General features: G+C 19.6%; 1 protein-coding gene and 1 pseudogene across 2 annotated transcripts; both read left to right on the top strand.

Annotated features, from left to right (window-relative positions):
• Positions 1-5,030: 5,030 nt before the first annotated feature.
• Positions 5,031-6,031, top strand: PmUG01_00052400 (Plasmodium exported protein, unknown function; the record flags this gene model as incomplete). The annotated part of the gene is made up of 2 exons (XM_029004300.1): positions 5,031-5,114; positions 5,249-6,031. 2 exons carry the CDS (start codon positions 5,031-5,033, stop codon positions 6,029-6,031), a joined length of 867 nt encoding a protein of 288 aa, XP_028859055.1.
• Positions 6,032-18,237: 12,206 nt separating this feature from the next.
• PmUG01_00052300 lies at positions 18,238-19,766 on the top strand (annotated as a pseudogene). The gene is given in 2 exon segments: positions 18,238-19,170; positions 19,185-19,766. Coding segments are annotated over 2 exon segments (1,515 nt in total).
• The last annotated feature ends 1,329 nt before the right edge of the window (positions 19,767-21,095 follow it).

Raw genomic sequence — 21,095 nt, 5'->3', positions numbered from 1 at the left:
ATAATATTAAAGGTATAAATTATATTGAAGAACAAAAAATTTAAAGGAATAAGAAGACAGGATATAAAAGTTTTCCTGAAAAACTGAAAAGAGAATTGTGTTTTAACAATTTGAAAGATGCACGGAAAAAAAAAAAAAAAAAAGCTGATCTTGAGAAAATAAAAGAATTGGAAAACAACCTTTCAAAAGAATATAACAGAATTCCCTTTTTCGAAAGACAAAAAAATACAGCAAGACAGTCGCCATAAAAAAAGGGTATATTAATAAAACAGAATATTGAACAGGAAAAGTTTAAAAGGTTCATAGAAGAAAAGGAGTAAGTGTAAAATGAATACGATACTAAAGAAAGTAATGATAATATATCACTAATACATATAGAAGAATTCGAGTAAAATGAAAATTATGAATTATTAAATAAATATAAAAAAAAAATACTTAATAACCAAATTTTGCATATTGATACTTATGATGGCATTAGGTGAAAGCAAAAAAGGGGGAGTGCATAGAAAATAATGAATTACATTTGAGTACTTGCTTAAATGCATAGAGGAAGGAGAAAATTAAAATAAAAAATAACACATATCAAAACACATAAATGAGGAGAACACCAATATCTTATAAAGTAGTACATATAAAGAAATTCATTATTATACTGTGGAAAACAGTTTCAGACAGAAGGTAGAAGAATGGATAAGAAAAAATGATACACATGTAAATTCTAATGATAATTTTAATAAAGTTAACAAGTAAGTTGAAATAAATGAAGAATATACCCAAAATGTTGAAAATTATATATCATAAGTATATTCCTATGTTATTCAAGTAAACTCAGGTGGTGTCAATGAAACAGATTTCTCCAATTTTGTGATAAAAGTATTATATAAAAAGAAAAATGTAATGAATAATATAAAACAGAAAAATATATGTGAAATATGATGACTTAAATGCATTTATTTTAAAAGTGCTCTAATTGTATATAATGTTTTTTATTCCTATATGAATTTTTATAAGTACATTATTATATTAAGCCTTCATTAAGTAAAAGAAGAAAAATGCTAAGGTAAATATATAAAAAAAAATTAATTTGTATAAATTAAATATTCGTATATTAATTCATAAAGTATTTACTAATGTTTTTTGTTTTATTACTTAATAACTAATTTTTTTTTAGTGAAATCTAATATATATTCTATTTATAGCTTATATTTCTAAAATATATATAGTTTATATATATATATAATTAATACATAGTAAAATCTTTTTAACCATGGTTCAACAATAATAAGATTAAAGTGCAGATTAGAACCTAACATAAGAATTATTTTAATTATGTACATATTATTTCTTAACAATTATTCCATTTTTTTTTATATTGTTAAATTGTTTAAACCTTTTTTGTTTAATATAATATCTAAATTTTATAATTTTGTGAATATATAATACTGTGTTTTACCTTCAGAGGAAATTACTTTTTCAGATATTTAATATAACGACAGTTCTTATTCACTATGGAAACATTAAAAAATTATTACTACTCTTTGTGTTAATTTACTTTCCTTTCATATTAAGATATATATTTATATGTAATGTTGAATATCACTTTTTATAATATGTATATAACACAATATGAAGATTAATGTTTTTTTTATTAATTTAATATATAATTTAACGATTTCATTATAATTCTTATATTAATAAAGAACAATGGAATAATACATATTTAAAAAATAAAAGTATTATTCACATATATAAAACATTTAATAATAGTACATTACATTCCCTATTTTAGGAACATTAAACTTGTAAAAATTATACAGAACAAAAAAAAGAAATAGATATGTCTTTATATCCCTTCAATATGTTCCATATATAGGGTATGCTGTTAACAAAAAAGAAAGATAAAAATATTTTGGAGTATTCGGAGAACGTGTAAATTGTTGTTAAATTAATTCTAAAAGACATTCGAAAAAAGAGTTATGGCATTAATATGCATATAACATCTTAATCGATCGTACAAGTTGATAAGAAAATAATTGAGTTTTAATTCATTTAAAATATGTTATTATTTTTCGGTAATAGAATATTAAGGGTGTAAACAAATCTAAGATTTAGAATGTAAAGCATAGATATATTAAATTTTCTTGTTTTATTTTTCGCCTTCGAATAAATTATTTTTGAAGTTACAGAAAAAATTATTTTTTTTCCTTTTATTTTATATTTTGTTTTTTTGTTTATAATATAATTATGCGGAAAAAAGAAAAATATACTTAATTTACTTTATATATAGATGTACATTTTTATTACGTATATAATTAGACAAAACATATAAGTAAATTCATTAAAATCATTAATTACTTCAATTTAGAACAAATTAATACATTGCATTAACCATTGAAATATAAAGAACAATATTATTATTCCCTTAATTTATTTGTCATAATTGTTTAATCCGTAAAAAGCAATACTTTTTTAATTTTTTTAATTCATATTTTACATTCTGATTACAATCATACTAATTAGCAGTTTCATTTTATGTATTATATACTTCTAATGAACAATACCCGCTCATTTAAAATGAAAACTATTTATATTATCTATATATTATAATTAATATAAGTGATCATAAATGAAAATACTAACATTGGTCATTAAGTAACATACTATTGGTATTATATATGCCTTCTTATTATAATTTCATTATGTATTAATTTCTTTAAAAATATTTCAAAAAAAAATTTTTTGTTCATACCTTTATCTAAACATCTTATTCGTAGCAATATTAAGTATTAATATTATTCTTATATATATATATATTTATATATTAACAGATCAATTCAACTAAACTTTTACCAAATTGAAAGGTTCCTTTGAATTATTACTAATTTTTTGCTAGTTTTTTTATTAATAAATGTATGACGAATGAAATTATGCATTATGTTAAATAATTTTTTTCTTGTAATATATCGTAGTAATTCATATTTTATGTACAAAATTTACGAATAGGGGAACTTACACGATGTTTTACCCACATCAACAAATGTATTATATGATTCATAAGAGATTCTATAAAATGACAACTTTCGTTATGGTTTGTTCTTTCAAACTAAAGGAATAGACAATAAACTAATAATGAACATAATAAAGAGCTATATATATAGATTTAAATATTTAACAACTTTTTCGCTAGGAAACTCCAGTACTACTTTTACATAGTAATTAATTTTATCATTTTTAAATAATATAAAACATTTTTATTCATATATAAAAACAAACTTGTCACTTGTATGTTCATAAAAATTCATACATTTTTAAATAGTAATATTATCAAGGAACTTATTACTTAGTTTCACTTTTACATGATATTTCCAATAGATATTTACATATACTTCGTTACATTTTATTAAAAAAATTTTCATATAAATGTACATAAAAATTATTTTAACATTTATTATATAATTAATTAATATAAATAATAAGGTAATATAAAAAAAAAGTTTTTCATATATCAATTAATATACAATTAATCATTTCCATTTAAAAAAAACTTCTTTTACCAACGAAGATATATATATGTATTCATAAATAAAAAAAAAAATTAAATATAGTAATGAATAAATTATTATAAAAAAGCTACATGTATAATAATAACAGAATTTAACTTATGCATTATCAATTCATAGCACAGCAAAAATATTTAATAAAAAGAAGATATATTTATATTTTTTCAAGAAATATACGTACATTATATATGTAAATATAAATAAAATTTGAAAAAAAAAATTAATAATAATTTGATATTATAAAGTAAAAATGTGTAAAATTTTTACTAATCCTTTTTTACATGCATTAACACTTTATTTTTTAAACGTGATTTAATCAATCTATTTTTATATTGGATGAGTTATTTTTTACCTTATTATAAGTATTTTCTAATTATTATTCATCGTTGAATACATAATAATAATTAAAAGTATCATTAACATGTAAATTACCTTTGTAAAAATTATACTTTATAACATTTTTAAATAAATTTTACATTTTATACTTTATATTTTTTATTAATTTTTTTTTTTTTTTTAATTATATTTTCCATTTTTAATAGCAATAATTTTCGAAGAAAACTCATGAATTTTGAAAATTTTATTTTTACAATTTTTTTTTATGTTGTATTTAATAAATTTTTAATTAAAAATTAAAGGTACATATTATATCATCACCGTACTTGTAAATTAGTGTTTTAAATTATTTAAATAGAATATATCATTCATTTATATTACATATCAAAAAAAATATATAATAATCTTAAAATTCTATATATTTGTCGTAAATATACATTATGGATTATAGCTTGATATTTATTAGTGCTAATAATGTGTTTATTTTACTAGTGTTTTAATTAAATTCTAGTTTATTATATCTATTGTATAATATTAATGTTGTTATAATTATTATACATATTGCAATTTATTTTAAACATTTCTGTACGTAAAAAGATCTTATGGAACTTTAAAATTATCATTCGTTATATTGTTACGTACGAATTTGAAATTATTTCTTTTCACAATTTAAATTATACATAATTATAATTTATTGTAATTTCATTACGTTTCATTCATTTTGTTAACCAAAATAACAAAAAAAAAAAATTTTAAGAGTAGGAAATAAATATATATTAAATAGGATTCCTTATAAGTAATTTATTTATAGAATATTTGTTCCACTGAATACATAAATAACAACTTTTCTAAGATCTATTATTATTTATATTTTATTTTAATAAAATTACTATGTGGAAAATTTCCTAAAAATATTTTTATTTAATTCATTCTCTTAGTTACGATTATTAATATATATGTTATAATTATATTTTTAAATTATATATAAAAGTAAAGAATTTTAAAATTTTTAAGTAACATAAAACAATAAATAAACAATACAGAAAAATCTTCTTTTTATTAGTAAAGAAAAAGGTGGATTGCTAAAAATTCTGTTATCAGAAAAGCTCATTATTTAAAAATAAATACAACACCATGGTACAAACTACTATATACTTATCTTTTCCTAACATTTTCATATTTACTATTTTAGTATGGATATGCCAGAATTCCTATGAAGTAGGATAATTTTTTTATATTCAATAATTCTTATACTTTTGTAATCTTACATTTTCATTATAAAAAACTAGTATTTTATTAATATCGAAATAAATACATAATTTAAAAAATTTTATATTTACCCTAATTTTTAGTCAAATAACTCTGGAAAAACATGCCATAAGAAAACCAACCTAAATAATGCACCAAATGCAAGAGTAAGCAGGATATTGATTGGTGAAACTGATGTAAATTTTCAACAGAAATACTTAACCTTGAAAGAAAAAGCAATGCATTTACTGGATGAAGACGATGATCATTTTGCTAATAAATTAAATGCATTAATACAAAATTTCGGTTTACAAGAAAATTATAAAAAAGGAGTGTATAATAACAGTTTTCAAAAACCATCAAACTCATTAAAATATAGAGATAATTCCAAAAAATCGCATTACGATTCAATGACATTTGATAGTGATTTAGAAAGCCTAAGTGATCTATCTACATATGATGACACAGAGGAAACATCTCAAGATTCATTATATTATGATAGTAGTATTGATAATATTCATCATAAAACAGGAAGTGGAAAATTAAATGAGAAACGTATTCCTATGAAAAATTATGAACAAATAGAACCAAAAAAAACATCATCGATAAGTTATCGTTTAAAGAAATTCGATAAAAATTACGAAAATAAAGTAGCAAAATTATTGAATACTAAATATGATAGCTTACATAAAATTTCACATAAATCTACAGTATCTCTTTTTAAAATAATACTTCCTGTTATAAAGCCAATTTTGGTATCTATTGCTATGATATTTACGTTTATGATGATGCAGAATACTTATGGTATTTTTTTATCAATTCTAGTATTTATTTTTTGTATAGCTTATGTTACCTATAAATATTTTAAACTTAATGGTTTGAAGTAATAGTAAGAAGTGAAGTACATATTCAAGAGTTTCTATTTGCTCAATATCATTATACCACAAAATTATAGAAAATCTTTAAATTAAGGTAATTAGTTTAATATAAATAAAATTTTATATAATTAAGGATATATATTAACTCCTATTATGTATGTAATGTCTGAATTACATTCTTTTCAACTTTTTATCCCAAAAAATATTTTAATAGTATTCATATTTTTGCTTATATAAATGGGTTACTTAAATTTTTTGTGATTATTTTTATAATTAATATTATTGTAAATGTTATAAAGTGTGCATCTTTAAACTATAAGCTTTTTTTATTATTTTTTACATCTGTACATGCAGAAAAATCACTGATGGTTTGCGGCTTCATATTCGAAAGATATAGATTAATGAGTTCTTTCTTGTTTGTAATTCATTGTATTTTTGTTCTTGTTTTAATTAGTATTTCATCATATTTGTAAAGTTTTAAAGATATATAACATATTATTAAGTTTTACAATAATTTGGATAATGAAAGAACATTTTGTGAACATGTATACAAGGGCTTTACTAATTGGAATAACTTTTTTTATAAAAAAAAACAAACTACATATTAAGTTGTTCAAATTAAATAGAAAAATTAGTTTAACTACGTTTTTTATTTAACAGATATATTTTTAAGCACGAACTGTAATTCTTTCTAGTGATTTATTTTCATTCTCTAGTAAATGAATACAACATCGCATTACTTTTATATTGTAAATGAAAGTTCTATTTCATATTCAATATGTATGCATACTCATAATTTATATATATATATATTTTTACCATTCATATTACACTACATCAGTAGTAACTTTTTATTTTGTTAAATCGTAATATCACCAAGTTCTCTTTTTTTTTTTATGAGACTCATAATATGTAACATTTATGTATAAATGAGGTTACTCGATCTTAAATATATATATATTTTTTTTTTTTTTCTTGGTATCATATTTCCCATTTTATTCTTATTAAAATTGTGCAATTATGGTATTGTGTATTCTTAAAGAAAATGTATTTCACCCTTTCATATTAGAACAAATATGTAAAATGAGAAAGAAAATATCAAATATCAATAAAGTATTTAAATAAAAAATTATGTAGTTAGAGTAATAAATACGTATTATTGTAAAAATTATTTTTCTTTTAAAAGTTCTTATGCTTAACAGATAATTCTTTTTGAATATAAATTCTATCGTAGCATAAAAAAAATTAGATATAAATAAAATTAATCATGTAATAATAAAACAGTAACTGTACAATTTTTCATAAAGTTATTTCTTTATATCCATTTATCTTCCATTTTGTAATGTTAAAATTGAATTTAATATACTTTATTATATGCATGATAATTAAACATTAAATTAAATTTTACCTGAATTAATAAATAAAAATAAACTGTGCAACTTCATAGTAAGTCATCCTATGAATGGTATACCACATGCAAGTTAAACATATTATTTAATTATTACGCTAACCTTATCTGTTGATATGTTTAAATACATTAACCCTTTGAAATATAGCAACAAAATTGGAAATTACTCAGTTCTATTTAATAATTATATTTTTATATGGAAAAAAAAGAAAAAAAACTAATTGAGAAGCAAATTAAATTCAATAGTAGCCATAATTTTTCATACTTTTAGAGAAATTTTGTGGAAGTGTCGAAAATCTACTCATGCTTTGTTTTATCCATTAACTAATTATCACGTTATAGACTTTGTTAGATTGTTACAGTTCGTATAACTTATTTGAATAATAATTAATTCTACTTTATATTCTATATTTCATTATGCGCAATATATTATTGTTTATTTGTGGATAATTATTTTTATTTAGTTTATATATTATCAATACTTAATTGCTAATAATGTTAAAAGGAGTTTTTTCTATATTTAACAAAGTGTGTAATATACCGCACAAAATTAAAAATACATGTATGAAACATAGAAATTTATACGAATAACTTATCCAAAAAGTAATTTAAGCATAAAGAATAATGAATTCAAGAAATATATATTTTTATGAAACTTTTGTAAATTATTACATCAATCCAATTAAGCCATTTTTTTTTTTACATATTCCATAAAAACTGTAATTTATGAGTTCTTATAACTTAGAATTTGATATAATAATTTAATTTTAATGATATGTCTAATTTTTTATGAGTTAACTATATTTAGTCTTACATAAGCTATATAGTGAATAATATCAAAGCATAATGATTAAAGACAATGATAAACCTATTTAATATATAAAACAGTCTTCACACTTATACTGATTTCATTAATGAAATATGTTTTTTTCCTAATTATACTGTTTAAAATGTTGGATGAGCTAACATTATAATAAATTTTTATCATATTAAAATATATGTTATTAAAATATCTATTAATAGATTTTTCCAGGATAATGACTCCTTTTGCTTTGTTCTATGACATTTATATGTAAGATGCAAACACATTAAAGAATATATTTCGATAATAATAAAATTATCTTGTTTCAACAAATGTTTCTTATTATGCATTATAATGTAGCTTCTTATTATTTACATGCATCATTTTCCTTTACAGTTTATATACCTGATATTGCATTTTATTCGTACATTAATACGATTTTAGTTAACCATTTACTAATTAATAGCAGTAGTTCATAATTTTATATAACTTACTGTTATTAACAATAAGCATCAGAATATAAATGTACAAATTATGATTATTCCTCTTTTATATGAATATGTAATATCATATAGCAATTTTTATAAATTTCCTAAGCAATTTTATAATAATAAGTTATATACAAACAATGTCACACATAAAAAGTTTGAAAATAATATATTCAATATACAAATTTTATGAATAGCATATACACTTATAAGCTATTCCGGTTACCATAAAATTATAGCCTTCTGTTAAGGCATATTCTATAGAATAAACTGATAATTCCAAATATAATTATATGCTTTATTCACAATTATTTAAAATAAAAATATATAATGTAATTAGTGATATTTTGCAGCACATAATGTTTTGTTATAAATAAATTCAGGATATTTTCATCTACATAATATGAATAATTTATAAACGACATTAATTTTTTTTTTTTTCTATTTAAAAATTAAAATTTTATAATAATAAATGCTTTTTTTTGGACACTTTACAACTAAAAAATAGTGTACAAAAATTAATTTGTTTATAAACTTATTAATTTTCCTATTTCCCTCATTAGCAACGATGTCTTAACGTGTTTATGTTACTTTTTTTTGGATAAAAATTATACATCCATTTTCCTACTAAAAGAGTAAATTTTTTTTTTCGCAAGAATTTGATATTACAATGGAATGCACATAATTCTGATGTTATTATTGATAATTATGCTTTAATATAATTAATTATTACTAAATAATCGTATTAACTACAAATAAGTTATGGCAAAAATAAATAGGATACTACTTTATAAATTATATAAGTTTTCATAGTATTTAATTCATAAACGACAGCAAAAAAAAAAAAAAAATAATAAAAATAAATAAAAATAAATAATAATAATATTAACATAATATGATTATTCCACATGCGTAAATATTATTTTAAGAATGCACATATTTAACAAAATATTAAAATAATTAATATTAACAAAATAAAATAGAATAATAATAAATAAATAAATAAAAATAATTTGTTTCGTTAAAATTCATATTTACAGCATATACAGTTTCCACACACAGCATTGTTCATATATATTTGTCTCATATTCTCCAGATTCCTACTATATTTTTGCAAATAAAAAGGCATATTCCGTTTTTTCACTAACATAACAATAATTCTTAAAATTGAACACATTTCTGAAAAATGAAAAATATATTAATATTATATTAACATTTTCATAAGAATTTATATGAAATAAAATATAATAATTTAAATTTAAGCATTATACTTAATTTCGAAGTCGTTGAATAGTAAACCTTACAAATTATACTTATTTAACTAAACAATATAAAAAGAAAAATAGTAACCCCTTAAATATACCTTATTAAAACTTAGCTAATAAATAAAAACAATATTAAGTTCATTTTTATGTAGATTGTACATATATACACTAATGATACTCAGTATATTTAGTACGTCTCATTAAATAAACATAATAAATAATTGTTTTGAATTTAAAAATAATCATATATATTTTATATTAAGTAGAAAAAAAATTTTAGACTAGAAAAAGATAAAAATTAGAAAGAAACTTTTTTTATAGTTTAATTAAAAATTAACACAAAATTTCTATAAAATTACATAAATTATGTCCTTATGTAATAATTTTAAGGTATATGTATATTATTTTCATAAGAATCAATAGAAATAAGCATACATATATATATATATTAAGCCATAGTATTTAATGATTCTGTATCGATAACTTAAAATACATTCTGAAAAACATAAAAATATTCAAATTCACAAAAAAATTAAGAACATATTTTTTTATAGTTATGTATCAAAAAATCCAAGTATATATAAAAGTATTTATGAAATATAAGCTTTTCTTCATATGTTTATTGATTATATAACTACATATATTACATATGTTAGCTCGTATTAGAGACTTCTTCATATAAAGAAAAATATTCATAGCTATTCATTTTACCTTTGCATGAACTAAATTTTTTTTATATTTCTTAACTTTTTTATTTTAATAAACAATTAATAACATAATCATAACAATTAATATAAAGAGAGAAGACTTAAATATAAGTAAATTACATAATTAACCTAAAAATTCTTATCTTTAAAGTTGCAAAACCCCAATAATACCAACATCTTGATTTCACTGTACAAAGAATACCATGCTATCTCAAATAAGGAAACTATTTATATCAACAAAAACAATATTTAAGGTGAAGCAAGCCAAAATATGTATTTTTTGCGTATTATTTTTTTTGTATGTTTTATAACTAACTATCCTGTTATTTTTTAGAAGATATATATAAAGTTCTTTGAATACGCTTCTTTCTGAATGGGAAAATTTATTTATACAAAATATACAACAATTATTTTTCTTAGATTGTTTAGGGTCCCAATCTTTTAATGCATTTTAGTAGGAACGTTTGTTTTTTCCTTTGTCTCCTTTTTCATTATTAGATACATTTCTTTTCTTTTTTTTTTTTGTTAACTCCATTAATTGGTATATCTTCTTTTTGCCATATAATACTTGAACCTTTGAGCTGTTTTTATTTTCCTGGTAATCTATATACTCTTGTGCCAAATTTTCCTCTAAAGTTTCATTTCTTATTTAAATACGTGTTACGAGCACTCCAAAAGATTATTAATGAAAATAAATAATGAAAAATGTGCGTATTTCAAATATCGTTAAATAATATTAGTATATCGTATCATTTTCAAAATGATGTACCCAACTTAAAAGGATAAACTTAGCAATTTCAATAAATAATAGTAAGTTAATTTTTCGTTCCCAATTATGAATTTTTAATGTTGCAATGTAATCATTAATTAAATAATTAACAATAATGTGATATACTTCTAATGATAAATGATACTATATTTATTTTATTAAATTTTTTTTTTTTTTTTTTGTTTTTTCATATAAATTTAATAAAACATATATATATATAATGCACTTTATAACATCGATAAAGAAAAATTCCATTAAAATATATTACAAAATTTTTATCTTAATATTATTTTTAAAAAATCTTCATGAAAATAAAATTATTATAATTCATTGATAAATATTCAAAATATATAATTTAGTTATTTAATATAATAATAGTGCAATTAATTTTTTTTTTTCTTACAATTCTTTGCAAAATATAATAAAAACAAATTTTAACTTTTTATAATATATCGAATTATTAAGTTTATATAAAATATAGCATATCTATAATATATATAATGCACTATTCTACACAAAAACATAATTACTACTCTTATGGATAATTTCTTTTTAATAGTACTAATTTTATAAATAATAAGTTTTATAAGAGCTGGTTATTATTATTATAAAAATACTAATTATTATAAGAATCTAATAATATGAATAATAAATGAAAAAAATTATTTTTTCTACAACTTTTGGTATTATATTAATCGTTACACTTGTATTCTCTTACATTCCATAACATATTCAAAAGATGAAACTGTGGTATACTGCCTAATATATGAATAAATATATATTTATAAAGAATGTGATGAATGATTTTATATTTTTTATAATAATTCTTTAGAATTGCAATCCTTAATTTAATTCATAACATTATTTGTAAATGAAATCTTTTTAAATATTTAAACTTAATTAAATTTCTTTTTAATTATATATATATATATATATATATATATATATATATATATATATATATTAAATGAAACATTAGTTCGATAAAAAAAAAAAAAAAAAATCAGTAATAATTCTGTTAAATGTATTTTTATCAGAATATCATAGGTTCAACAATTTATTTGTCAGTTCTTTTAAGAACGAAAATGCTTACATTTTTTTTTTTTATCATCTCATTATATCATAGTTATATAACTAATATTTATAAAATATAATTAAATCAACAATTACATAATTGTAATAATAAATTAGTAAATATGCTTATCCTTTCATTTGTTGTTAAAGCATTAAGATACTTAATAACAACAACCAAAAAAATACTATTATAGTATAAATCGAAATTATATTGATGGGCGTAGACAATCTCATATAAGAAATCTAAACTTTAAACCCCAATATATAAAGATATTTTTTTTTTATCTATAATATATGTACTTAATTTTTATATATATATTAAGCGTTTTATTTAAATATTATTTAAATAAAAAATGTGATATAAAGAGAACAAAAAAAAATTATCAAACACAAATAAATTAATAAAAAAAAATCTCTAACAAAAAAAAAGAAGGGAATCTTATAAAATAGTTATTTCACATCTACAAAAGGACAAATCAGAAAAAAAAGCATAAACTAAATGTTCATAAAAAAAAATACATAATATTTAATTCTAATTGTTATTATGTTTACTTTTTTAAGAGATAGTTACAACAGTTTTTCAAATAAAAAAAAAAAAAAACATGGTAGACTTATATATTTGCATACGCTATTAGCCCTTTTTCATTTTCTTTTTTCTGTTATATATTATTCTTTTCATTCTTGTTACAAATTATTGCTTACTGTACAAACATATATATCCATTCTTACTCAATTATTATAAAATGTTACGTTTTTATCTAATGCTTCATGATTGATACTCCTTGTATATATTGATATATAAAATCTTTTTTTTATAGATTTACTTTTTACATTCTAAAAATTTAAAATCTGTTAATAACAGATGCATAAATTCTCTGTTTTTCTGGGATTTTGTTAGTTATGTTTTTTTCCTTAATATCTATAAATTAACATTTTGGTTTATTAATTTCTATATATACTGCATTATTATTCTTCTTAGCTTCTGTATTCACATTTTATTTTATGTATCTATTCTTTGTCGGATACAGTGGTTAGTCACCCTATTTAAACATTTTCATCAATAAGTTTTTTTTTTTTTTTTTTATATCTACTTACAAATATGTCATCTGTATATTCTTCATTATTTCTGATTCATTGTTTCCATCTATTTTTAGAGGAATATATATTCATTATTCTAAATTATATGCGCATTTTTATTATATCTCATCAAACGATTTACCATGTGCTCAAAAGGTTCTTCAATTAATGCTCGTGAATTTACATACTTTAAATATTTTCAACATAAATGCTTTTCATTTATTCCGTAGCTTTTGTAAATTTTGAGTTCTCATTGAGATATTATAATCCCATGAACTTTTTGATTGAAGAATCTAAAAATACTTCTTTTTTCCTGGTGGATCTACTTTTATGCGTTCCTCAAATAACATTATATATATCAAAACAAAAACTTTTTCCATTAATAGTTTTCTTTTACGCTTATAGTATTCTTCTAAATGTTCTTTATCTTATAAGCGATCCATAATTATCATTGATATATCTTCATTGAATTCAGTACTATATATATATATATATAGATATAGATATTAGATTAGTGCATAATATAGTATTAGAAACGATGTTACATAAATAAAAGATTTAAGGAATCATTAAGTTTCTAACATAAAATTGTTCTTAATTATGTATGCATACAATATGCTCACTATATTTTTTTTTTTTTTTTTTTACTAAACTCCTACACTTATATAAAATATTTTATTTTTATCTGGATTTACCTTTCCGCAAGCATCTTTTTTTTTATTTGCTAAATTAAAAGTTGTAAATATAGAATAATAACATACATTGATTCTCTTCACGAATAGTTTTATTCATTTTTTGAATTTTGGCTAATAAATTCTTCTTAGATGTTTCATAATTTTACTTATTTTTCTCTCTTTATATTTTTCCCATTTAACCAAAATCTAAGAGGATTAAACTAATATTCAAAAGCAAACATAAAATATATATAATATTTTTTTTTTTTTATAAAAATATTTTTTTAAGAAATATAGAATATATAGACATATAAAAATCATTTCTATTTTAAAGGGAATGTACATTTACTTTATAAAATAAAAAAAATTGGAAAACTAGAACCAGAAGAGTAAAATCAGTTAAAATTAAAATGATAAAAAAATCGCATGTCAACTTTTTACTTAACCATTTGTAAAAATTTATACATTCAAGAGTAACATTACATTCAACAATTAATGCTACATATATTTGTTCTGAATATTCATGAGATGATTGAAGATTACAATTTAATAGGATAATAGTACATTCAGTTTATATTTTTATCACATTTAAAATAATACAAACATTTTCCTTTTAAAATATAACTCCCCTTGCTATAGTATAGACAATATTCTTTCATATATTTTTTGTACGTACTAATATAATTAACATACATATGATATATATGTGCCCTTAATTCATAGAAGAAATTGTATATTATATAAAGAGATGGTATTTTAATAATTGAAATAATTACTCTTATTATTATTCCTTTATTTTCCATTACATTTATTATAAATTAATAATAATTTTATAAATTTTGAAGTATTTATAAAAAAGGAATTTATAATTTTTATTATATCCTGCGTTAATGTTTTAAGGAGAATAAATACCTTTAAAAGTAGTCGAATAAGCGATAAATATTTCTCATATATATATATATCATTTATTCATTAGAGTTAATAATAAATAAAAAGATCTTTATTAATCATATTATTTTTCGTTTCAAATATATACCATTGTGAAATTTTACAAAGTACAATAATATGTTATATACCCAATTTTAGCTTTGATAAGTTATACAATCACATCAATAATTATAAATAGTATCAAATTTATTATATCATCTTACACGCTATATGCATGCAATCTTCTCGAGCTACATTCCTTATAATTTTATTCAAAAAATGAGTTTATATTTACTCAAATTCTTGTTTTAAAAAAATAATTTGTACAAATTAAGAATTTCAGCATAATTTAATAATTTACAAAATATATTTTCAAAAAGAAATTTTTAAAATTAATTTCATTAAAATTAACATACATATGTATGTAAGCATTCCGATAATAAAAAGAAAAAATGCTTATAACGGTGCACTTTTTTTAAAGTTCCATATACTTATAATAAAATATTTTAGCTTCAATTTATTTTTAAAAAAACTAAAGTAAAAAAATATTATAGTATTAATTTCTTAAAATTTTATTGTTAAGTATTCACTTCATGTTAATTTTTAGATGTAAAACATTTAAATAAGGTACTACAAATAATTCTTTTAGTATAAAGCTGCAAATGTTTCTTTCGCTCCACAATATTCAATGATCTATAAATTCAATCATCCTCTCTTTTTAAGTATATAAATTTATTAATATCGTTATTATATTAAAATACATATATATACGGAAAAAATTAGGAAATATTAATATATATTTTATGTAATACTATTTATCTTTAATAAAAATATGCAGTAGAAATATTTTTTAATTATAATTATTGTTTGATATTTTTGAAGTATTTATTATAATATACTTAATATTTTACATGCAAAATAAAATTCAGTATCAGAAAAATAAAATAAAAATTGGTACCACAATATTAGAAGCAAATTATGTGCATCATAAAATATCTCTTTTTTTTTTGTTAAATTTATTTCAAACAGTTGTAATACTGCTTTGGGCATATAATGAACAAAAGAAAAAAATTATTTTAAAATTTAAAAAACTAAAAAAAAATAAATAAAAATATTGAAATTATTGTTTATTCACTTTTTTTGTACATTTACAATAACATATAATAAAGTTTAAATTTTCTATGAAAATAACGAAAGTTTTACTTCTTTTATTTTACTTTATTATTTATATCTTAAAATATTCCATTTGTGTACTATTTTATTATGTATACTCAAGGTGTTGTACTAATATATAATTTCTCCTAATATAGAATTAGAAACTATAAGAACAATATAAATTTTAATAAATGTAAAAGGGAATACTTTAAAAACATAAATAATAATACATTGTATACAAATGACAATTTATTATATAAACGATACATTTATTTGACACAATTTTATATAAACAGTAGTAGTATTATTTCATAAAATGTCTAAATCTTGTAAAATAAAAGAAAATTATTTTTTCTATTTCTATCCATTTTACATATTGATAATATCAAAATTTTACATTGTTCACTATTAAGGTTCTTTTCAAAAAAAAATAAAAATGTGTTTTTTTCATTAATGTTACTTAATGTATTCTCATAAATGATACTGTATGGTTAATTATTATAAATCAATATAGATTTTAAGAAAAAATTTTATCACTAATTTTCTTTTAAAATAAGTAATTTGTTCAACACGTGTATTTATATATATATATATATCATATTACATGGAACCTTATCATATATTAATTATATTTTTCAATTTTTTTGTTAAATTATCACATATACTAGTTTTATTTAAATAATTTAATTCTAACAGAAGGTGATAAAATATGGCTTCTTAAAAAAAAAAAAATTTCCTAATTATTTGTATTTCCTGCTCTGACTAATTGTATAAAAAAAGTTATAGTTAATAATATTATCACACAAATAAATTATACGAAGAAGCGAATAATAATTAACATTTATATAGTCTTTATATGTTTTTTCTAATAAAAGAAATTATTTTTTTTTAGTAAAGAAATATTCTTATGTTATCAATCATACTGCTTAATTGAAAATATATTTATTACTACCCATGCAGTTCTTCCTAAAGTTTCTGTTAAATATATTCTTATTCTACTTAAATTATCATTAATGTAATGCTGACATATTATGATGTTATTTAAAATAGATCTTTTATGTAGGTAACTAAGATATTTAATAATCTAACTCTTAAAGGAAACTTTTCTAAATATTTAAAGAAAAATGTAGTTCTAAACATAAAAGCTAAATGATTTTATATAATGAGATAAACATTAAAATGTCAAAATTTATCTTTAGAACATATATTATAAGAAAAAAAAGAAAAGTTAAATAAAAATCAGAATACAACATATATGGTAAATAAATATGTATATATATATATATACATTAAAAAATATATATCTCCTATTACATAACATTTTAATGGAAGTATATAAGGTATATATAAACTAAAGGTTTGCATCTTAAAAATTTACTCTGTAATATTATATTTTACTTGTAAATTTATAAGCGAAGAATGCATTTAACACTTAGTATAGCTAAAAACCTTCTTGTATCATGATATTAGCAAAACAACCATATATAAGGCATAAGATACAATTAAAGAATTCTCCTATCTATAAAATACTCATACCTATTTATTATTACTAGTAAAATCTAATGTACATCAATAAATTGTGTAATATTTCTGTGTATACGTGGCTGCTGAAATATTCATTAGCATCCTTTAATATTTTAATTAATATAAGTGCTGAAAAGTTGGATACATATCCTAAATTATCATTGAGTGAAGAAGCATATTACCATTTTCTATAAATATTGATATTTATATAATTTAATTAGTATATATTAATACCTGTTAAATAAAGAAAAAAATTAATTCATTAAAATGAGAAAAAATGCATTTGTATATTTTTATTAATATATTGAATATACTGTAAATTCAAAATAATATTAGATATATAACCTCCTCGATAATGAAAATTCAATTGGTACTTCTCAAGCGTGTGATAAGACCCTTAGAGCTGATATTAAACCTATGTTGGACCCTTCAATCTTTAAACTATGCAGTAATATAGAAAATATATTAAATAATTTTGATAGATATTGTCCATTAGATACTGATATTAGTAATAAATTATGTTGTGACTATTTGACCTATTGGTTATATGAGAAAATAAGAGACAAAAATTGTAACTTCCATAATATCCATTGACTCTACAATAAATTCCAAAAAACTTTAGATAAAAGAAATACTTTTAAAAAAGAAAAGGATTAGAATAATGAAAAATTTCTGAGAATATTTAGTATGGAAGAATTAATAAATAAGAAAAAATTATATGAATTTTTAGATTATTATGAGAATATAAAAGACATATTGACAAATAATGTATCCAGAAAAGTAGAAAAATACAGATCTTATATAAAGCACATTTTTCATTTATACAAGGAAAAACTAAGTTATCATCATTCAAAATCAAAATGAGTTTATATGGATGAAATAATTAATTTTCAAAATAAATTTGAAGAAGGGAAGTTAAGTTTCCTGAAACAGAAATATATTGATAATTCTCAAAACTCCTTATTCACAATAGAACAAGAAATTTTATCACAATTATATCAAGAAGAAACAAAATTATGCAACAAACAAGTATATGGATCATATGAGAGTGGAAACTTAATAAATATAAATGAATTATCTTTTTTCCATATAAAAATATTTTATAATTTTTTATTATAATACTCCACTACTTCTCATATGCAATAAAAAATATTTTCTTGAAAGAAAGTATGTATGTACTTATTTATTTTCATTATTCTACCTATTTTCAGTATAACATTTTTCATGATTTATATATACATAAAACTATTTCTAGTTATACTTAAGATAGTGTGCACAATTTATCTAAATTTACTAATACACATAGTAAATATGAACAGTTCGATTCAAATAGCCTAAGTAACTTTAAACATATTTGTAGATATTTTATTACATATCTTTTGTTTTTGACTAATTTTCAAGATAAAAAGCCTATGAAAAGTAAGTATTTTGAATATTTGAATTACTGGTTAAACGATAGTTTAAGAGGAACTAATAATAGTGCTATATATTTTATTGACCTTCTTGGTTAACTATTTGATTCCGATTATCCTAAGTTAGGAAGTTACACTATATTTAACGAAAAATTATATAACGTAAAAGATGATAAATATGAACAAATAAATATACTTTACTGTTTGTATGATAATTATAATAAAATTATATCTGAAGAAAGTAACTAAGAAGTATACATTAATTACCATAGGAAATGTGTTAATTATTTTAAGAAAGGCATGATCAATTATTATAAAACAAAAAATTGTAAATTTTTGCATGCATTGAACAAAATTTGGATCAAATTTAATTCTTACAAAGAAAAGGAAGAATACTTCAGAAAAAAAACATTTCCAGAATAGCCAAAAATTAAACATATATAGAAAAATAAAAGGAAAAAAGTTCTTAAAAAATATCAGATGAATGTTGACTCCTTCCTTCAAAAACTACTGATTCAGTTCTTCAAGAAAATCATGACAGTGTATACTATATATCACTTTTTATTTAAACATTTTTTATAACTCTTTATTTTAATATACAATATTTTATCAAGCTGTATAAAATGTTTTTTGAAAATGAAAATTAAATGTTAATATATAATTAATTTTTTCACCTTAATTATCAGGATTATATCCTATAAAATTTGTCTGTATATAATATATATGAAACATTGAGCAACAAGGAAATATATGTGTCCACTTGTATTAAGTATTGTGATAAGATAATTTTGCTGGATGGTAACGACCAAATTATATTGATTTGCTCCAAAATTGCAACTAATTTAAAGAATTCACCTGACGTTTTGAGTACAGTGAGTTCTTCTATTGATTGTTGTTCATATATAACTGAATGGATATATTATAATATAATGAATTTACACAGAACTGATGTGGAGTATTTTAGTAATATATTATACAAGTAATGAAACAATTATATATATATACAATACATAACTTTATCAGTATATTCTTCATTGATTTCTACATTTTTAATATTTTTTTTTTTTAAATAATACTTGCTTTCACTTATACTCTTGGTGATTTATCCATTAATATCTGCATTCGAAGTTATATTATTCCGTAATTAACATTTCAAATGATAAATAATACACAGTCGTATCTCTATTTTTTCTATAATAGCAACAACATATTTTATTTCTAGTGTTCTATTGACATTTTTTTTTCTAAAATATCTATAGTATGCAGAATATATTTAACTTCTTCATAATTTAAACACATTAACGCCTATTTTTATAATATTATTTTCACAAAAAAAAGTTGTATAGCATATTACATATAACATTTCCATTAAAGTCTAATTATTTCAATATTAGTTTTTTTATTAATTCTTTCCTTTATTTGTTAGTGTATTATTTTAAAAATATAATTCTTTTTACATAATAAAATTGATAATAATAAAGATAAATTACATCCTTATTCCCATTCATTAATATACTTAAATACTTATATCTAATTTTTAGTTCATTTTTTCATATTCCTCATGTAAGGAATAACTTTCCCCTTCAAAAAATATATGAATTATTCCTCGAATGTTATATATAACAACCTTTATGTAAATGAATTTCTAACATAAATAATTTTAAACAACAATATAAGTTTATTTGCTCGTGAGTTTTCTTTAAAATAATATTTCTTTCTTACAATTTATAATATCCATAATAAATGTTGCTATTTATCGACTTCCCCATCCTAGTTTCTTTTTGAATAAGT

This window comes from Plasmodium malariae (assembly GCF_900090045.1).
Source record: "Plasmodium malariae genome assembly, contig: PmUG01_00_27, whole genome shotgun sequence".
NCBI classification, from domain to species: Eukaryota; Apicomplexa; class Aconoidasida; order Haemosporida; family Plasmodiidae; genus Plasmodium; species Plasmodium malariae.
Note: the sequence above shows the minus strand (reverse complement) of the source record. Positions and strands in the feature narration are given on the sequence as shown.